The sequence below is a fragment of the Vidua macroura genome, chromosome Z (assembly GCF_024509145.1).
Source record: "Vidua macroura isolate BioBank_ID:100142 chromosome Z, ASM2450914v1, whole genome shotgun sequence".
NCBI lineage: Eukaryota > Metazoa > Chordata > Aves > Passeriformes > Viduidae > Vidua > Vidua macroura.
In genome coordinates, this window is record NC_071611.1 from 62755664 (window position 1) to 62777783 (window position 22120).

At 35.3% G+C, this 22120-nt stretch overlaps 1 protein-coding gene across 4 annotated transcripts in view; it reads right to left on the minus strand.

The window, feature by feature from the left end:
* KIAA0825 (KIAA0825 ortholog) overlaps positions 1-22120 on the minus strand; it is a 248950-nt gene that overhangs the window by 199123 nt on the left and 27707 nt on the right. For all 4 annotated transcript variants that reach the window (XM_054003603.1, XM_054003606.1, XM_054003604.1 and 1 more), the window contains exons 2-3: positions 15386-15525; positions 3884-4052 (exon numbers count right to left, since the gene is read on the minus strand). In XM_054003603.1, coding sequence (XP_053859578.1) covers positions 3884-4052; positions 15386-15516 — 300 coding nt within the window. In that variant the 5' untranslated portion in view covers positions 15517-15525. The remainder of the gene's footprint in view (positions 1-3883; positions 4053-15385; positions 15526-22120) is intronic.

Sequence of the window (22120 nt, forward strand, 5' to 3'; positions counted from 1 at the left end):
CACCACCATCTTCCTCACCAGTGTCACAGTATGAACAGCAGTAAGGCTCTGTGTTAGCCCTGCTTGATAATAATAGAAAAACCTCTATATTGTGCTGTGTTCAGCATAAATCCAAAACATTGCCCTGTACTAGAAGCACTAGAAGTCAGCACAGTCTGCAAATCATACTCCATCCTATAAAGCAAGGCTGGTAAAGAAACCTTTGCATTGCTGATTTATTTAACATACAGTATTTGAAGAAATTATATTTATTTCTGTTCCCATTTTGAAGCAGAGGTAAATTATTCAAGTTTGAGTATGGTATTACATAAATATAACCATTTTGGAATGCCAAATACTAAATCTTTCCCCTGTAGCAAGATTTTATCAATTTTTAAAAAAAATTTTAAATTCAGAACTCTATTCTTTGTTCTGGATGTTTCAAACCAGTTACATACCTTAGAGGGTTAATATTCTTGCCCTCTACTCTGACCAAAGTTTCTTGAAAAAAAAACTCCCACTTTCACTACAGTATCTAATTCTGAATAACAGACTGGGAGCATGATTGCCTCTTATAAAGAAAGTCTTAAAAATAACAGACTACTTATTTTCTTCCATTTTAGATCTCTATATCAAAATAATTCTTACTAATTCTTCTTACTTACAAGCAAGAAAGATGTGGAAGACAGAATAATAAAGGAATTTATCAGTTGAATATCATTCCACAAAAGCATGTGCATGTAATAAAAATATGTGCAACTGGTTCAAATCTTAAATGATATGTATCAAAATGCATAATACCAATCCAATTTTCTTTTATTCTCTGCTGAACTATTCTATAAAGTTTATTGGCCCCAAAGAAAAATGTGTTTCAAAGTGTAAACTGAAACCCTGATTAGTAACCACTCTGTTGAAAGGTTGTCTCTTGACAAGTAGACTTCTGAACTTTAAATGTTGGGGTTTTTTTTATGAATCATGCTCAAATACTACATTCTGAAATGTACAAAGTAAGAGAAGCTGTCAAAACAGTGCATGCACCTGATGCCTTCAATGCTGAATCCAAACGATCTTCCAAGCAAATCCCTACTGCTGCTTTTTAAGGCAAAGCAGAAATATTTTTATATATCTAAGATCTGTTTAAGCCCTTCACAATTTAAACTACAGAATTAAAAATAGAAGCTTGCAGATGCTATTTTAGAGATAGTGATACCCAGAAAGAGTACCTGAAGTGAACTTTGAAGCTCTGAAAGTGTCATCAAGTGTCATCACACACTGCCTATATTGATATATGCTTTTTAATTTAAAAATTAACCTATAAAAATATTGCAAAAGATGATGCCAGCACTATTCAAGAGAAAAAGATCCAAATTGGTATCCAAAGGTTTTGGAGAAGCATAAAAAGTTCCCTTTTGAGCACAGCAAGTTAGTCATAACAACAATATATAGAAATCTAGTTACAGTTTACCAACTGGATTACTGCGTAATATGCACAACTACCTACCACACCAATAAACAAGTACAGTAAGATGAAGACTTCATTAAAAAAAGAATCTGCCATTATTTTATCAGGAATAGAATTTAATGACAATGTGTTAGTGCATATATTCAGCTTTTAAATATTGAGTTAAAAGACAGTACACAGAATGACAAAATTTCACATAATTAACCATTTTCAGGCTTCATGAAGAAATTCTCAGTATTTTCATAAAATTTACAAATGTGTGATAATAACAATAAACCTAAATATAGCCTCAGGCAAAGCCCAAAAAGAACTTCGTAATGTTTTTAAATTGTCCCAGCAGTGTTAAAGATAAACAAAATTCCTAGCAAAATAAATACACATAATAAATGATAACAATGAATATGGATATTGTCCTGAAGTAGAAAGAAGTAGTAGAAGGTTCCTGATACTGAATATGAATTATATATACTTAATTAAAAGCATTCAAGAAGAAATTATCTAATTAATTCAATGGATAGAGATATATATTTAAGAAAGGTCAGATCATAATAATCTCATTAATGCTGAATATTATTGAAAATCGTTTACTGCAGACCTGTTTATGGAACCGAATGTGACTTCTTACAGACAGACCATACTACAGTCAGTACTACGGATACAGACAGTACAGATACATTTTTCATCTGTAATTCCATCTACACAACAGGCTGGATTACCTAAGAAGCCATGAGCCTGGAAATAGTGATGGGAAAGTTGCTGAGCTCCAAAACTGTTTTCGTGATAAACTGCAGAATTGAGATTTTCAGGCTTCTCACTTTGCTGTCTGTTTAGCAGCCTGCCACAGAGCCATTCTCAAGGCTTAACTGGATACTACAGCTCACGGCAAGACTGTCATGCAGTTAGTAAGCTCCCGGGAAGCTGGAGAGCTGGAAAGCACATTTTGTATAAGATGAGGACATTTTAGTGTTTTCCAAACAAATGCCGCCACCTGGTGTTCAGGCATATGGCTTGAATAGACCTTGAAGAAGGAAGTAAGCAGGGAATGGACACAAGTAAGTCACAGTGCCATGCCACCTTCTGAAGGAATGCAGCAAGGATCTAAGTGGACTAAGAGAAATAACAAAAGACTCCTGAAAGCAAGAACTTCATAGTCAGCTTTTTCTGGGATTCTGTGATTTTATCTAGATCAAGTATGACACGTAGCAGACTCTGACATCCTTGAATGGGATGATTATTAACAACAACATTCGTACTTTGTCAGAAGAGAACAAAATCACTCTTCACTACATGAACATTAAAGACCTGGTGTCTCTAAAAGTTATTTCATCATTTGATATCAGGTCAATATACAGCGGAATGAATGGTGACTGAAAGAGCAACAAGAGTTCTATGAGTTAAAAAAAAACAAGAGCTAATTTTATCAAGCTTGTGCTCTAGCCAGAGAAAACACTCCACTTCTCTAAAGTTTTCCTCTTCTGTTACAGCTAATCTTAGCCTAAAGTTGTTCATGGTCTGCAACTAAAGCATGACACAGAAGTGTGACACAGAAGTGACAAAGAATAATCACTGTTTATGTGTTTTGATCTCATATATAAGTATCATATCAAATGCACACATAGAAAGTTTATATATAAACTTGAAGACCATCATTTACTGAGGGAAACAGCCTTCAATTATCTTGCCAATTCCATTTTCTAGACTTCTATTTCCACATGTATATTCAAATGCAAACTTTAAATAATTTTTTTTTTTATAAAAATACTCTCTAAAATGATGGTAATTCATTGAAGTGAAATTTGATTTCTGGGTGCATCTAGTATAACTTGATAGAACAAAGAATGTAGCTCCCATGTTTATCATTGAGAATGCAGAAACATATAATCATTTGGATTGGAAGGGACTTTTTTAAAGCTCCTTTAGTACAATCCTCCAACAATGAGCAGGGACATCTTCAACCAGATAAGGCTGCTCAGAGCCTAGTACAACTTGGCCTTGAACATTCCCAGGGATGGGGCATCTATCACGTACCTCTTTGGCCACACAGCAGGTAGGAAGTTTATGCTTGAATAATGCATAAAGGACAATAACATACATTAGATGAGTTAAATTCATACTGATATAAGTGAAGTGAAGAACATTCAGTAATACTAACAGCCTCAGTGGAGACAGTAACTTCCAAAGTTTTTTTTACCAACATGTATTTTATAAAGTAATCCAAGCAGTGCTGAACATATGGTAGCATCTGTGAAAAGATTTTGTTCCAAGTTTGTCTATTTGAGGCATGATCAAAAGGAAACAAAACACCCTGCTGCAGACATGGATTATGAACTCTCCTCACAAGGCTGAAAATGAGAAAACTAATTGAAGTCATCCACCCACCTCCCTACTTCCAATTGTATAGTCAACTTTCCAACATTAAAGTTTTTAATAAACAATTTTTACCAGGGTCTTAAGGAACTCCAGCAGCTCTCCATGGTCTGTAGAAGAAGGTCTGAGAGAACTAAAATTGCAGTTATTTAGCCACTGAATGCAGTCAGCTGTGCTTTGTACTACTTCATCAGTACATATTCCATTTACGTCTGATTGCAGGTCCTTAAGACACTTTTCTATGCTAAAAAAAAAAAAAGAAAAATCAAGAATTTTTCTTCATTATTTGGAGACAATAGTATTTTATATATGCCATATTTAAAAAAAGAAAAATTACTTAAAATTAAGGTAACACTAGTCCTTCTTATTCACAGATTAAGCTACCCTCAAAAAATAAGACCTGAATTTGCAGAATTAATAATTAACATTTAAGTACTGTTGAGCTAGAGCTAAAAAAACTTTCCTTCAGGCCAGATTATCCCATCCTTAGCCAGAGTATGTATGGCTTCACTTTCAAACAATCTTACTCTTTTTAATAAAGTAGTTAATGAACAAGACATCAGCCAACCTAATATCTGGTCCTTGGTGCTTAATTAGCTAAAGCAGAGACTATAAACTGAATCAATTACTGCATTCAAAGGTGAATGTGTAATTTTGCTCCTTTAGCAATCAGCAGTTGCTTAATAGAACATCAGATATATTAATAACTTCTTAAAGATCCACTGACATCACAGAAAATGTTGAAAAGCATTTCAGAGCCAGTTGTGCTGAGAAAGCAGATCTTTTCTTTCTTGTTTTGCCATTAGAATATTTGAAAGAAAACAGACTTTGTGTTCAAGGAGCTGATCCACTCCTTAACATTCATCTAGAATCATAACTCTTTTTATGAAACCAGATGTGTTCATTAGGTTTTTACAGTGATTTAAGTTCCAAAGATCATGAGAACAATTGAACATCCAGAATTGTTTTGCTTCTACTTGCATGGACACTTAAGTAAAAACAAAACAAAACAAAAAAAAAAAATCCAAAACAATCTAACTCTATTTATTTTCCTACAAAAACACCTTTTTGGTACTTCATTTCTACATTTTTTTCAAAAGCAATGCTTAATATTTTATACAGTTTCAGTTAGAAAAAGAGAATTTAGATCCTGGCAAAACTCAGTTTAATAGCCCAGCTATGAAATCCAATGAATTCCAAACTTGACAAAAGATTAGTTTGTGAAACCTGTTCTCAGGACTATGAAACAAAGTACTTTCTTCATACACCTTGGCTCCTCCTGTCAAAGGCTCTTATTGTGGTGTGCTGATGTATCTCAAACACACCCCAACAGATTACAGCATTATGCAATATAAAAGACACTACTGTTGTTAAATCTGTGCCAATCTACTACTACTATGAGTGAATTTTTACAATTATCTTTGACAAATTAATCTGTGAGCAAGCGAATAAACTATGAATAAACTACAGCCTTTTCAAGACCAGACACTTTGGTAATTGGACCCAACACTGATAAGGGGATTAAATGGATAGATTTCAGTGCCACTGCCCTGCTCCTTACCTTCCCCACAATTATAAATCATGATGACTATGTTAATTTTATTTAATCCTTTTATCCTTCCAAAATAAACATTTAATTAGGACTAAAGCTGTTTTTGATTGAATAAACATATTTTCATCCTGTTTATTTACAGCATACAGAACATTGTAGGTAAACAGGTTTTCAAAACCACTACTGCATCTTGCTAAGAATTTTGTCAACACTCAGTAGGAGAGGAACATAGTTAATTATAGTTACTTACTCCTTTACATGAATTACATGAATTAGATATTTAGGAATTTGTTACTGTTATGGTTTGATACTGGTGCAATGCTAGCGCCTTCATGAAAATACACTTTCTTGAATAAATGCTGTGAGATGTTATCAGGAACAGAGCAGAGCAGGCCTAAGCTTAATAACAAAGGGAAAAAAACTTTATTAAACTGCTATTACAGAAGACAGACACACTAAATCTAGGATGAAGACCCTCTAAAACACCCCACTTCTTCTCAATTTCTAAAATAACTACTATGAAACATCACCCGGGATTCCTGATCAAATTACTGCCTTTCAGATAATTAATACTGAGTCTATCAAGGGAGAGAGAAGTCTCTCTTGCACCATAGACCCCCCCCCCCCCTCACAATAACACAGTTGCCACCTCCTGTGTATATGGGACTGACTGCCCATAGGGCTCCTTTAAGGATGCTTTTGCCATGGACTAAAAGAGACAACAGTTCAGCTTTTCATTTTGGGACTACAGTCTCCCTCATTTTCTCTTGGGGCCAAGGGTCCAAGAACAGAGATCATCTTCTTCCTGAAGACAGAGGGCATCACCATTCCCTCCTCAGCTTTTTTCTTTTCTTGTCATTCTTGTCTTGGTGGTTGCTGAAGCAGGTCTCCTTGGGTCACCACTGCATCCCCCTAAAATGCAGTCTCTATTGCCATATTCAGTCTATGGCTAACAAGAAAAGTCTAGCCAAAAGCTACTCCATTGACTCCTCCCCCTTAAAATTTTCTTCTTTTAACATCTCAGGTCCCGGACTGTCTCTCTTCCACTACAAATTGAGGAGGAGTAATATTTTACAAAGCCCTCATTTCCTAGGAAAGGTTTAAAAGTTCAGACTCCCTGGACGGCTGAAATTTCTGCCTAACACTCTTGACTCTCACACTAGGCATCATTCCCCCCCTTTCTCCTTCTCCTCTGCCGGCAAATTTCCAGGTGCGATCAGGCTCTCTGTCTCTTTCCCTCTGTGGGGGAACAAAGGCATCTCCGCTTCTCTCCACCCTTCAGTCTGCAGGAGCTGGCTCAGTTCCAAACCCTCAGCCCCCTCGGCCTACCTGGACAAGGCCGCGTGGCTTCCCCTCCCCCACCCAGCCCGAGGCCGGGCAGGGGAGGTCTGCACTCTCTGACGACCGGAACCAAAAGAGACAGTTCTCCTGGGAGTTCTTGCTTTTAACCCCCTGTGTTCTCAGAGGCGTGTCCATACTTTCAGTGGTCACTCCAGGTGCCAATATCCAAACCTGACCACTGACTGGTTTGACCCAACTTCTTGAAAAAAAAATCACTTCCACGTCAAACCACAACAGTTACTTTAAAAAAAAAAAGTGTATTATCTGAGTTTAGAAAGCAAGTGTTTTAAGTTAAAAAAAAAGACTTCTGTTAAATATGATTAAAATTATTCTCACCACCTAGGCTGGTATCAAAAACTTTATGATTTCATAGTAGTGTAGGTAGAATGAGTCTTTGATTTCCTGGTTTAGAAAAGAAATTTCCTGAAGTTTCAGAAACTGCAATCAAAAAAGTAATTTTGATGTGAAGAATATACTTAATGTATTTAATTAATTTTCTTAAAAGTACAATTTTTTAAAGCCATACAAAGTGCTAGATTCCTTTTTGCCCAGTAATATTTTTTCATTAAGTGCAAATGTATTTTTTTTAAGTTCAGAGTAGCAAATTAGCTCCTTCTTTGAATATATTGAGGCACTAAACCAGACGATGTCAACTGACATATACATACTATAGACATGCAAATTTAATAAATTTTTTTGTCCACAGATGACTCAACTTTTTTTTTTGAAACTGTGGAACTATTCAGACACAAACAGAAAAAATCCAGTCACCAAACTACTAAGGATGGACTGGAATGTAAAAGCTCAAAGAAAAAAAGTAACCTAAATAACCTTTCTCTGTAGCAAAGAAACCTGATAGTTATGCTTGTACTTTTATTTTTTTGAATTGACTGATTTTTCAAGAAACAAATCTTTAATCACACAAGTAGTACCCTGGGCCTTTGTGGGCACATATTTTTTGTGGCTAGTACTCCTAGCATACCATTATGTACATGAAAATTATTTGATTGAAATAACCTCCTTCTTACAGGTGAGAGTGCCTGCAGTTCTTTAACAAACCACAGCAAAGTTGTGTTATATTATCTGTGTCCACACTGGAGTGCTTTTCTGGAGAAACATTTGGTAAATACCTGCACTGCAGAGAGACAATTTCCATGTAAGAGCTCTTAGGTGCTCTTATTTATTAAGTTGATGATAGTTTTTACAAATAACCTAATCATCTGAAGAGAATGCTTCTTAAGTGGCTTCATCAATGGACAAACAATTTAAAAAGTACTGTAATGGAACTGATAGTGTAAGCACTATCATACTATCATACAATGTCACACAACATTATTTTGAAACGTACAGTATCAGAAGAAGGGTTTCCCCCTCCATATATCATTTTCTATTGTCTAAGATTACTATGAGTAAGTTGAAGTATTCAATTTCTAACAAGCATATTTCAATTTATTTCATCTAGCATAGGGAGCAGCCAGAAAAGGACAATGACATTGGTTAAATTAAACTGCTAAGCTATAAAGTGAAATTATCTTTTAACCTCATGTTCCTTATACTTAGGATCCTCACATTCATGGAAACACAGCTTTAGAATCAGTTTACATGTCTTTTATTCAGTACAGACTGTTTTAAAATAAATGAGATAATTGTTTTCACTGCTGTTGAAGATGCAAGCAGTGTTATAAAACTACTGTTATTAGTCATTAAAAATCTTGACTGCTAGCAGTATAGGACATTTGTACAAAAAAAAAGTCTTATCATTTGGAAGTCTGTGTATCAGAGGACCTGCTGTGAGCAGCAAAAAAAAATTGCAGAAAGACTTTTAGTAGCATAATTCACACAGATATTTTCATTGTTAAACTTTCTCTTGATCTTGAACCCTAAGATGTAAACCAAAGACACAGCACCTTTTTAAAGGACTTTGAAAACTATTGCATATCTCTAATTTAGCTCCTTACAAAACATATCCACTCTTAACTGTAAAGTAACTGCATCATTGAAACCAGAAGAAACAGAATGGTGTTGGCTTTGCTACACTTTAGCAAGATAAAGTTACTCAACAGCTTAACCATATAAGAACAGTCAGTTCTAACTGAACCACTGCCCACCCATTTTAATTTCCATTCTTGTTTTAAAGGCTTGACATATTTCTGTCACAAGATGCAAGCTTTGTCTTGGTAAGTTATTTCAGAAGACAGGCAGTAAAACATGAGTTTTTCAACTCCATTGACTAAAACATGACAGTGACAAATAAGGGTTCAAACCCCATCATCTCATATATGCTCGTATGAAATGAAATGGAATACTTCACAGGGCAGTCAAAGATCTGATTACAGCTTCTGTAGATGTAGATGACAGCTAATTAACCACCTAAGGTACTGACACAGTGATAATCACTGAATATTTGAATAAAGAAATCATGTGTCAATAAAACAGCCAATTTCTGAGCAACTGTGCTGCCCAGCTAGCAAGTTGCTATGGAACAACTAACCCAAACTCAGTGATTATGGAAAGACAACACAGTCTGCACAGGAAAAGAAATTACATTCCTTCCTCAGTTTACTTATTCCTAGCAATTGGTCCAGTAAAGTGATTAGACTAGACAACTACTATTCTAATAAAGATTTTAATAACATTGCTGTAATACCTTTACAGGCATGAAATTGTCAGGTAAACACTAAAGTAATACATTTGTACAATGAGCCAGCTACATTCACCCAAAAGAGTCAATTATTTTTGAAAGCTGTGATAAATATTAGGTCCAAGTAAACCTGAGAAAATCGTAATATTTTTTCCTCTACAATTAGCCCTCATTTGAAATTCTCCCAAATACTCAACCACTCTTGGGATTTTGGTTGAAGAAGCCAAGATTTTGATAAATCTCTTGACTAACAAGAATGTGGGGCATAACTGCTTCCTGAAAATTCCTAAGCAGAACAAGCCAAGATTTTCTTCAAAATAAGACAGAAAGATAACTCTTGCAGCATATCTCAGTTCAAGAACACATAAGCCCTTGCACACGTTTCCTTATCAGTTCTGATACAGGAAAATGGAATGATTTAGTTTGACTTAATACCCTGTTTGAAACTACTCTATCCCTTTTTTTGATACTGGTAAGCATTTCTTAGCAAATCAGCAAAGTTATGGTCTACAGCTGGACCATGTCATACTAACATCCTTACTGAGACACCTTAGGGATCTATGATTCACAAGGTAAAGATCTTGTTAGTTCTCAAATAATTATCATATTTTCTATCAAATGGTGATGGGAAAAGATGCAATGCTATAAGCCCTTACAAGCATTGACCTCATTGCAGCCCTTCAAAATAGACATTCAAAATCCTTACAACTAAACTACTGTTAATTGGGTCAGGTTGAAGTTTGTTGTGGTTTGACACTGGTCAACATGCCAGGCACCCATGAAAACCAGAACAAAGGGCTCATGAGTTGAGGTAAGGATCTAAGAGCAAAACAGGCTCAAACTTAAAGGTATAAATTTGTTTTTAACAGAGTCAGAAGAGGATAATGAGGAGTAAAATAACCCTTTAAAACACCTTTTCCCCCCTAGCCCCTCTCTCCTTCCCACTGAAAGTGCAGAGAGACAGGGCGTGGAGGTGCTTGGTCAGTTCGTCATTCGAAATACTTCTTCAGTTTGCTTTTAGGGAGAGGAGTCTCTATTCTGCTATGCTTATGGGGTCCTTCCCATGGGAAACAGTTCTCCGTGAACTTTTCCAGAGTGCCTCCAATTTCACAAGCAGCAGTCCCACCCAACCTCTCGCTATGAGTCCCTCCCATGGGCAAAACAGTCTTCCCAAAACTGCCATGGTGTGAGTCACTAGTTCATGAGGCATAGCCCTTCAACGATAAGCTGCTCTAGTTTGGAAGCAAGGGCCCTCTTTTCTCTGTCTCTGGAAACAAGGGCCTTCTCTCTCTGTTCGGGTCTCCCATTGGATTACAGCTTTTTTAGCATCCACCCACTCCAGCATAAGCAATTTTCCCACAGGCTATGACTGGATCTCTGCATCCCCCCATGGACTTCATGGATTACAGGGAGATAGTTTATTTTATTATAGTCCTTCTCATGGCTTGCAGAGAAATATTGACTCCAATTCTTAGAGCACCTCCTCTCCCTCTTTCTTTTCACTGATCTCAGCATCGCCATGTGGTCTTTTTTCACATGTCCTCACTTCCTCCTCTTTCTCTGACTAGGAAAAAAATCTGATGCTCTTAAGTATCATTGCCAACAAATTCTACCTTTTTAAAGATATCTGCAGTATCTCGCAGCGCTGAGAAGTTGATTTTGTCTAGGTTCTGTGTGGGGGAATTGCTCTCCATGTTTCTGCTGCTGGCCACGTGGCCCAGCCACCACCATGCAGGTGGTGCAGCCACCGTGGTGCTGGCACCATTCAATGCCTCTCTTCATGTGGGGCATCGGGTAGGAGAAGCTGATGTTGCTGCCCCTGCCTTCTGCCTTCAGCACGGCTGGCTAGGGGCGGCCAGGCAGGCAGAGTTCGCCATGGGGTGTCCTGAGATGGCGGCGGCCGCAGCGGCAGCCACATGGCTGTGCATGCAGCACTGAGACAGTCCCGGCGGTGGCGCCTAGCCACCCCTGAGAAAAAGCTACTCCTGTGCAGATTTTCTTCTTAAATGTGTCATCACAGAGACATTGACAATTTCTCTAATTGTGCCAGCATCATGTCCATCTTCAGAGTCATCAGAGACTGGCTCAGTTGGACACTGTGGAAGCTTCCAGTAGCTTCTCACAGAAAGCATCTCTGTGTCTCCCCCTCCCCCCTCAAAAAAAAAAAAAAAAAAAAGGCTGTGTTAAACCAACACAAAGTTTATCAGATTGAAGTCAAATTAGGCTTTTGTGAAAAGCCTCACAAATTTATAGTCTCCACAGTGCTGTAGAGATACAATTATTATTAATTGTGTTGAATTCTAAGCAATTGTTCTGTTCATGAAGACCTAGAATATCTCCTCCTGTCCTACAGTCTCATAAAATCTTGTTGCTTTATCACAACTAAAAGGCAGCACTCACTGAAGAAAAAACTGAATACAGAAATAAAAATCAACTGCTGGAGAGACCTCATACTTAGCAATCATTTCAAGTTATGAACTATACACTTGGTTTCAAGATCTGTACTGTATTTCCTGCTTAGAAGTATTAAATATAAGCTGCAAGCTTAGTTCTGTGAATTGCTAACAAGTGAAATGTTAGTAATTCTTAAACCACCAATTCAGAAAAATAATCCAAATACTCGGTTTTGATAAGCAGTAAATGTTGCATCCTGGGTTTGGGTTCAGATTAGGGGGTTCTGATATATGTTAGTTATCTGGTCCTGTGTACCCCTGTGCATCCCCTGTGTTCCCCCACCCCGCGGTGGTCCACTGTGGGTCACTTACCATTGGAGCTCACCATGCCCGTCCTGTAACCACTCCCCTGCCCACTCCGGAGAGTTCTGTGTCTGTTACCCCACCCCACTACCCCATTCGCCCCGGAGCCTGGTCCGCCCCTGTCACGTTCCCGTTGGTTACCCCAATCCACGTCACTCCCCCGCAGCCTGCCCCCATTGGGTGAGGGGGGCTTCTGCCTCCCTTGGCCCGCCCCCTATAAAACCCTATGCTTTCCTTTGTTCAGGGCCATTTTCGTCCACATGACGCTTGGAGCGAGTCACGCTTCTCCACTGCAGCTACCTGCGGCCATTAAAGCTCTCCAACCGACCACCCGGACGAAGTGGACAATTCCTTCGCGTCTTTGTCTTGCCCCTCGCGTGGGCAGCAGAGCATGGCCAGCACCAGCTGGTGTGCTGAACGAAGCAGCCCCTGGAGCACACAGCAGCCCCGGGTCACGCCAAGAAGCAGCGCCATTCCAGGCTCTCCGGAGCTGCGCGGGACCGGGAAAAACAACGCAACGCCGCAAGTAGAAGTCAAAGTAAGTGTGAAAGGAAAGAATGAAGACAAAAGGCCAAGATGATGAATATAACTTCACACTTGAGAATAACCTTGAGACTACCCTGTCCCCAAAACTGGCCAGCAATGAGGATTGTTTTGAGATTTCATATTTACCCGCTTCTATAAACTGCTGTAAAAATAAACTTAACATTCAAGTGTAATAAGAGTTCCATTACGTAACAGTGAATGAATGAACCACTTACTACATTAAAATTTGCATATAACACAATTGCACACAGATGGCCTTTTTTTGTTGTTGTTGCAGCATCAATTAGAATTGGTACACTACAAAAATACTTATGGTAATTCAACAGCTGAAAACCATATCTGATTTGTCATGTCACACAATTTTATAACACCTATTCAGTTAGAAGGCAATAAATGAGCAGTCGAATAATTTATACACACTTGCCTCATAATTTTTTACACAATGTTTTATTTTTAAATATATATATATGATGTATACTATTATGTTCATTCTCTGTGGTCTAATAAAAGTATAAATGTATCTGATGAAAAACTGATTGTATTTCAATTGTATCACTGTATCACATAGAGCTGCTCTTATCATACCACTTACAAAGACCAATGGTAACTTGAAAACTATTTCATTCTATGCCACCTCTAATATATTAGTAATAAAAGGACTCTTTTTAATTTAGAAGTCACATCAGCTGCTGTCCATCTTATTTTAAACTCTTTCAATTTCTGAAACTGACATACTACAGGAGCAAAATAGCACCTAGTAACTACAGAGCTACTTCCTGTTTTTCCTTGTGAAAATAAGATTAAAGCTAGCTTAAGTGTCAGTTCAGCAGAAATTCTTCCTGACCTGCATTGCTATGTATCATATCCTAATCCAAATTCCTGCTCTCCTTTAATAAAATATCATTTGGATCTCACCAAACTTACAGTAAAAGGTTCTTCTAATTTGTAGGACTAGATAGGTAAGACAGTGACAATCAAGAGACACACTTCCACTGTGATGATATTAATGTAAAATCTAACATAAAATGCTAAGTGGCTATAAAGTACCACTTAAAAGAATGAACAGCTGGCTTCCCTTCCCATAGTCAGATGTTTTCTCAACAAGCAGCATACATTTTTCACACATTAAAACAAAAAATAGTAGTGAAGCATTCATTCTAAAGATTCATTTTGAGAATAATCTTCCTAACTCTCAGGATATCTCTGTACAATCACAACAAAATCACTTTTATTTGGTAGTTGAAGAGGTGACAACAGTTACACTAAAAATGCTGATGCTGCTTTTTCCAGATATACAAGACCATAGGCACATGAAACTTAATTACCTGTGTAATTAACTATGTTTTGACATGAACTCCAGGTATCTACATTTCACTCATGTCAACAGCTGGAAAACTCTGACATGAAATTGTATTATGCAGTGGTCCATAACAGCGTATTTACCAGATCTTCACTACCATTGCTACTGTGGGATTATTAATATTGCAAGTACTTTAGTAAATAAGAAGTTTTTAAATGAAAATGGGAGGTAAGACTAATAAAAATTTAAAAAAACAAAAAAACAACAACAACAACAACAACAACAACAAAAAACCACAAAAAACCAAAAAAAAAAAACCAAAAAAAAACCCAAAAAAAAAAAAACCCAAAAAAAAACAAACCAAAAAAACAACAACAACAAAAAAAAACCAACAAAAAAAACCTCTTAACCCACCATAATCAATACAACAATATTTGAGAAATTATCTAAGTCAGTTTTCAGCAAGGTATGGCAATGGTTCCAGAATCTGCTTGGGAGCAAAGACCTCTGACAAACATGGGCTACATTAAAAGGATACAATCTTAAAAGAGATGTCATGAAGGATGTTCTTTGAAATCAGACTTTAAGATGCACTTGTTCATACTTGAAGATGCTCACAAAGGTTAGCATTTTCAAAATTAAATATAAAAATCCTACCATTTGTTATATCTCTGACTGTATACTTATTTTTTTTTAATGGACAAAAACTTTATTTGCTTAAAGCATCTTTCACTGATGGAAGTATTACAAAGGTACTAAAGAGTTAAGCTACAAATAAGGCACAGAATCCTGAGCTGATTATTTTGTATTGATACAAAAAATCTGCATCAACAACAAACATTTTTAGTACTCCACTCTTTCTGTAACACTGATTTTTGGAATTCAATATGTTACAAGGAAGTGGACAAAGAAATATATTATAAATTGTAGAAAGAAAATGTGTAAATGCAGCATAAGAGTTTTAACTGAAATAGTAAAACAATGGATCATACAAGAAAAAGATATACATATATTAACATAATTAATTTTTCTACTTTGATTAGAAATGCTTAAACAACATACTGAGTTTAAATTTTGTGTTTTGTCAGATTCTGTAGTTCTTTTAGCCAATAAATATTTATCCCACTAGTAGGAAATTCTATCTCACAGTAATAGAGAATACAACTGTCATGGAAATTCACATTTTTTTCCTTCACTATTATACCTACTGCAACAGAACCTCAGGTTAAGATGATACAATTGTTAAAAATACCATATAAAGACTATAACACAATAATTATACAGCATTACAAATTTGTCATATGCTCGAGTGGTTAAAATAAAATTACTGCTGAAATATTTATCAGAATTTTAACCTAAAAGAAAGGTAAGTTAAGCCACATTTCTTCCCAAATGCAATGACTTTCACTAGTATTTTGGATACAAATAAAATACTTTTTACCTGGAAGAGTTCTTCTTTATTTTTTCATCAAGATCGCTAAGGATTTGTCGAAATTCCAGTTCTCCAGGGAGAGCATTTAACAAACAGTCTAAATTGGAAGAATCAAAAGAATACTCTCCTCCCCATTCCATTTTTAGAATCTGTAAAACAAATACAGCAAAATGGTTAAATAATAGAAAGATGGGGACTAGAAGTACCAAAGTACAGAACATCTTATTCTTTGGAGATATTAGATTATATAATAATATAAATATTAGATTATTATGCTTCTGCATAGACTGCTACAGAGGGAAACCAGGAACGCAAGTGCTGAGATAAGTTTCATAGTATCTTGCATTTCTTTAGTTTAAAGAAATCAGTTCTTTTACCTTAATCACAGCAGTAGCTTTTTTTAATATTTAGAAATAAAATTCTCACTATTATAAATGGAAACTAAAACCAAACATATTACAGGGTAAACTTATTTTTTGTATACTTATAATTTCTGCTCAAGGAGTAACTGTTTTCTGGAAATTCAGCACATCATTGCAAATACATGCAAACATTAAAATCCAGACTAAACCAAGCTTCACCTTGCTATGTACTCATTTTACTAAACACAGGTCAAATCCACTAGCCTATTCAAACTAATACACTACCTTTGTGTCTTTATATCAGAAGCAAAGCATTAGCAGGTTTTTTTTCCCTATTTTCTACTTTTTTCTGCATCCTCTTGTGGAGAAATAATGAAATTGATTTTACCATCAGTGATGACTTACTACCAAAATTAAGGAAAAATATTATATTAAAACTGGAACCTTCTTAATAACCAGTATATTTCATGTCTACTATTTTGTATGCCATAATATTTAGTATTTAATACTATTCATATTGCAGCAACAACATGAGAAACAAACATAATGTTCATATGCACACTTTGGGCAAAAACATATAATAAATACATTGTATTTCCTGCAAGCAATATTCTTTTACAAAGCAGCTACAGTGTTGCTTGTTATCTAGAGGCATTACTAGAAAAATAGATTGAATTTTTCTAAGTGAACTGTCTGCAAAATACGTATTTAAAAAGAACATCAAATAAGTAATATGCAGGGTCAAGATGATTGGTTTTGATCATAGGTGTAGACTTAAAAGTAGCAGAAATGCACATTTCTGGTTTTGCTATTCCAATGCAACATTCAAAAAAACACGGAAGTTCTCTATAATATCTTGCACATCTCCATTAACAGCGTACCAATATAAAATATTTCATGGATAAAGTGTTTTCTTAAATTCTCAGAAGCAGCAGAATACCCCTTTGCAAATAACAATTTGAACACTTGCAACATTTTGGGATGTAGCTGAAACTCAATCACTTGCTGGTGAAAATGCCTGGGTGTAAACCAAATACATCTCTTAAAGCATTAAGGAAATGTCAGTTTTTTAATATGAAACTTAACAGATGTTGTTATAATTAAAGACACTAATTAAAAGTAGAAATTATACGGAAACCATTAAACAGCACTTTACAGGACTGAGATAAAAGGAATACTGAAAATACAGCTCTTTGTTCAAGTATGATACTACTTACTAAACTTGGTCATGCACACCCTTTTCTCTTATAATGGGTTTACACAGAATGTAATTCTAACTCCATTCAATACCTATAACTCAACCATCTTTTATTCAACTGTCTTGTAGAACAATCAGTGATTGGTGTAAAATGAACTGTATAATAGATATATATACTGCAAAAATACTAACAGTTTGGAATGAGTTACAGATTTCATAAAATAGCTGCCCAATCAAGATTATGTATTTATATTTAATCCTAACTCTTTACAGCCAAAAGAAGCTTATGCTCCTTGGAAAAAATATCAGTATAGTTTACAGACTAGTAACTTTGAAAAATTCATCAAATGAAAAAAAAATCACCTTGTAAACATGACAGCCTAGTTTTCATGCATGTATTGCTGTAACACTTCTATGTCATACTTCTTTGGTTCACTTGTCAAAACAAAGCAATTATTCCTTTCAGTCTTGGTTTATGGAAGAAAAGCAACATTTGATTATTCCGTTTTTAAATACTGTTTTAGATGGCTAAAACTAATTTCTTCTTCTGAAAATTTAAACTTAGAAATGTTTCAGAAGGAAAAAATAAGAACATCAAGACATAAATGAGCACAATTGAGAAGAAATTTTACTGTTATTTAGCATAATCAGAGGCAAGGCCTTCAGTGCACTGAAAGACTAACTGATGATCTGACTCTAAGCAAAACTACACCACCAGCCTGCTGCCTGCCCTCCTTGTCTCCCCTGGGGGCAGCAGGATGGGCATCAGCTAGCAAGGGCCCTCCTCTGCCATTAGGGTTTTCCCCCTCCCCGCCTCTCCTGTTAATCCAAAGAGCAGACAGTTGTTGATGGTCTCAAAGAACCAGTGTGACACAGCCCTCCTCTAATGGCAAAACCCTCAATGTTTGTTTTTTAAGAAAGAAATCCATTTCTTTCTTAAAAGAGAAATGGGGGAAGAATTCAGTTTGGAAAATCCAAATTCTGTCAAAATATTTTAGATATTAATAACCCACTTTTTTCTGTAAAGGAGATTAATTTAAGCCTTGTTATTCAGCTGCATAAAAATATCATTCTATCATATTTCAATTTACTATTATGATGAACTACTGTATGTTTTAAGACAAATGGTCTTAGAGAACCTGTTTCAGGTGCAACTCTCTAACTCCCTATCTTAATAGACCTAAATCTTTTCAAAACATATTAGAGGACTGTTCATCAACATTAAAATGACGTAGCTGTTAATCCTTTTCAGTAGCTACTCAAGAAACGTAAGCAATGTACAGTTTAGCTTAAAAAGAAGGTCTCTTATTTTTTAACCCATGGTATCAATGAAATTTAACATCACTGTAATAATTTCCCACTTCCAACAAGTGTAAATTATGAAAGTATTTTTACCAAAAATCATTAGGCCTAGTTAAAAAAATACTACACAACACTCAAGTTAATACAACAGATAATTCTTGCTTTTAAAACTCATACCATTGAAAAGCACTTTTTGAGTGTGTGTTTTCTTTATCAGTGTCAATTAAATGGAAGAAATCTCCTATAAAAATTGTATTTAGTTCCAGTTGGGTATTTCTTCATTCTGATTAAACAATTAAATGAAATATAATTGTAAAAGCCTTCCAGTACAAACATACATGTGAAGTTCCATGGAATTTCTAAGATCAATTTGTAATATTTATATTTACTATAATAAGCCTTTGCTCTCAGCCATACAGTTTGTAAAAGCAGAATTTAGCTAAATCTTGAACAGAACTTTTTGAGTACATCGGTTGCATATGCATATCTCAATGTACCCATAATTTGGAAAAAGGGAGATATCAAACTGCAGCACTGAAAGTATAGAGAATTAGCCTGATCTTTGAAGCTTTTTTTTTTGTTACTGCTTCTTATCTTACAGGAGATATCTCTTTATTGCCCTAACATCCTTGCAAAACTAAAAGGGAATGAGAGAATTAACAAAATTTTCATCACTCAGCTTGTGCTTTCAATGAGACCTTAACAATGATTTCCTTTATCTAGCTTTAGTTGTGTAACTGTTTCCAGCTGCTTTACAGCACAGAAGATGTCATCTGCAATCACACAGCAGGCAGCAAGAACGATGGCAGTGGCCTGAGATACTACAATTCAATGTGAAATTCCTATTGTTCTGTATATTTAAATAGTCCAAATATTTAAAATTATTTTGAAAATGACATAGAGTGTACAAAAGAAATCCATTGAAAAACTGCAATTTCTTGAGCTCTACTCAAGCTTTTTACCCAGTTTTCTGTGGCAAAAATCCTTAAAATTGTTTACTGTTTAAAATAGACTTGTAAAAGAAAAGGAAAATTAAAAAATCTCTCTATAAAAGAACATGAACCATTTTTGTTTCTGCTCATATGTATTGAAGATCTCTATTTAAATTTTCCAAATTGCCTTTCACCTATTTTGCACACTTTGCTGAAGCAGACACACACAACACTTACAAAAAGAATACCATATTGTTCCAGTAGAAAAAGAGACAATTAATGCATATAAAAAAAAACCCTCAACAAAACAGAACCACCAGTCTTCATGATGGTTTTATTTACTAAATATTTTGAATGCCACAAATAACTTTGAAACAAGTTTACTAATATCATCTTGCAATGATCCCCCTGCAGACTTTCGACATTTGCTGTTGCCATAAACTTATACTTAAATGTTAATTTTATATTTGTAAATTATTTCCCACCACACATTTGCCTTTATATATTTGAAAGAGGGATTCTAAGTATCTATAATTAAATACTCATTTGTAACCCTTTTGAATACAGTTTTTTTTCCAAATTCTGCCATAAGAGTCACCAAATAAGAGAATGGGAATAAAATATAACTAAAGAAACAGAGTCCTAACTGTGAATGAAATACAAAGCTATGCCTTCCACCTAAACCTCTAATAGCAGAACGCAGAGCTGTGATCTAAGGCAGCTGTATCAGCCCTTAAATCATAATATTGCCAAAAAGGACTGTGAAAATGCTAATTTCTGACAAACAGCATATGCTACTATTTTTAATATCTGTAGTTTTTTTCAAACTATGTAGCTTAGTTCTGTATTGTAGGCATATGTACATGCCAGAATTTATAATTAAAATCCATGAGTTCTCCCTATTGTCTCTCCCCAACTCTTTGAGACACAGAAAGTGAAATGCTGAGAATAGAAAGGAATCAGCACTGCTTTTTAAGATTTGCTGCTACTTGGGACTGGTAGAAAATGTTCAAAGACACAGAAAGAATTCTCATTTACATAAACTTAATCAAACACTATTGGTGTGACACTATTGTAAAGGCAGTGACTTCAAAAGAGGAACATGCCATCTGGAGCTACAAGGAAACTCCTGAGTAGTTATGTCAGAAGAAAGGAATGAAGGATAATGTGATTTCATAACTTTCAGTAAAGAAGAAATAGCCATTTTCTGAGTAGCTCTTGAGACAAACAGTCCTACATAATCTTCAGCTCTCAGCTGGAATCCCACAGTGTATGATCCAAGGTTCAACATTTATAAACAAGCCACCCTTACACAAGAAGTCCACAAGCATTAAGAATCCTACTTCTAAATCCAGTGGCTTTCCCTACCTCCTATTAGTCTATATAGTCTATATGGTTACTAAAACCATAACTGTGACAACACAGAAGCGCTGTCCGTATACAAGTGCAACTATTTTGTCTTCCTTTTCTGGTTTTCAAAATTCAAGATACTGCTTCTCAACCCGTTTTGCCTTTTTTTGTTTTTTTTGTTGTTTTTTTTTTTTTTTTTTTTTTTGTTTTTTTGTTTGTTTTTTTTTTTTTTTTGTTTTTTTGTTTTTTTGTTTCTTTTTTTGTTGTTGTCTTCTATTTATATGGTATAAGGCCTTACAAAAAGTAATTTACTAATCAACATTTCTGCCAATGCCACATACAAACACAGGACAAAATTACTCTGGCGCTGTCACCAATCAAGACCACATCCATCAATCTAATTGTCAAATTATTGCACTTTATGAAAGATGGATGTTTTAAAATAATTTTCAATTAAAACAATAATTACCAATCAGTAGACTAAAGTAATCATCAATGCATAGAAAACAGATTCTTGGAAGCCTGATTGCAAATATCTACTCAATATTTTCTTATAATCTTCTTAGCCAAGAAACTGCAAAATAAATAGAGTAATTTCATAACAGACTATAGTACCTAATTTATTTTGTACTGCTCCAGATGAGGGTTAAAAGTATTGAGTAAATTTTGCATAGAGGTATGAGAAAATGTCTAAGACCAATAATTACTTTTCCCAGAAAGACTGAACGGCATTGTTTTTTTCCTTAAGAACAAGAGCATAAGATATTTATGAGACTAATGGTGCATCCTCTGCAGAATTGTCTATCTAATTGTGGCAATAAGAACTTCTCATTTTGTAGCACTTACAAACTCAGAAAAAAAGAAGTAATACTTTATAAAATCCCCCCCCCAAATCCCTCACAGAACCATGCTCTGAAAAGCATCTGCTACGGCATTCCTATCTTGCTGATCATTAGTGTCTAAAACTGCACAGATTTATAAGGACTATTCTGAAAGAACTTATCTTTAAGCACACTGGTAAAGAACCAAAAGTACACTATTTTCAACTAAAAACCTTACAAATACCTGCTAGCTACTTCTAAAAGCCTTTTCTTTTCTTGTTTATTGGAAAAATCCTCCATTGTAACACAATACACTTTAAGGACAATGGTATTTAAAAGATAGAAATTCCATGACCTTTAAGGTCTTGTCGTTCAGTAGATCAGACACAGAGTTGCTGGAATTTTAACAGGAAATAGCCTTCCAATTAAACCATTATATTTTAAAATAATTACAAAAAAGTCTGTGACTACCTTTTAAAAGGTAGGCTACATTTCAGCTCCTTCATTCCCACACATTCTATTTTCTTTCATTACTATTCAATTTAAAGCTGAGAGCTTGGAAGATGTCTATTTCATAAAAATGAAATACAGAAGCTCTCCACAGAGATGCCTCTTAAATTGGCCCAAGTTTATAGTCAAATTCTTAAAAGTTTGTTTCGTAGTATAAATGTAATGGATTTGGATTTTTTTCCCAAATACTATTATTATTACTGCTACTGTAGTAGTACTGCACAGGATCATGTGAAATATTTTATTAGCCATGAAATTTCCTTTTTTTT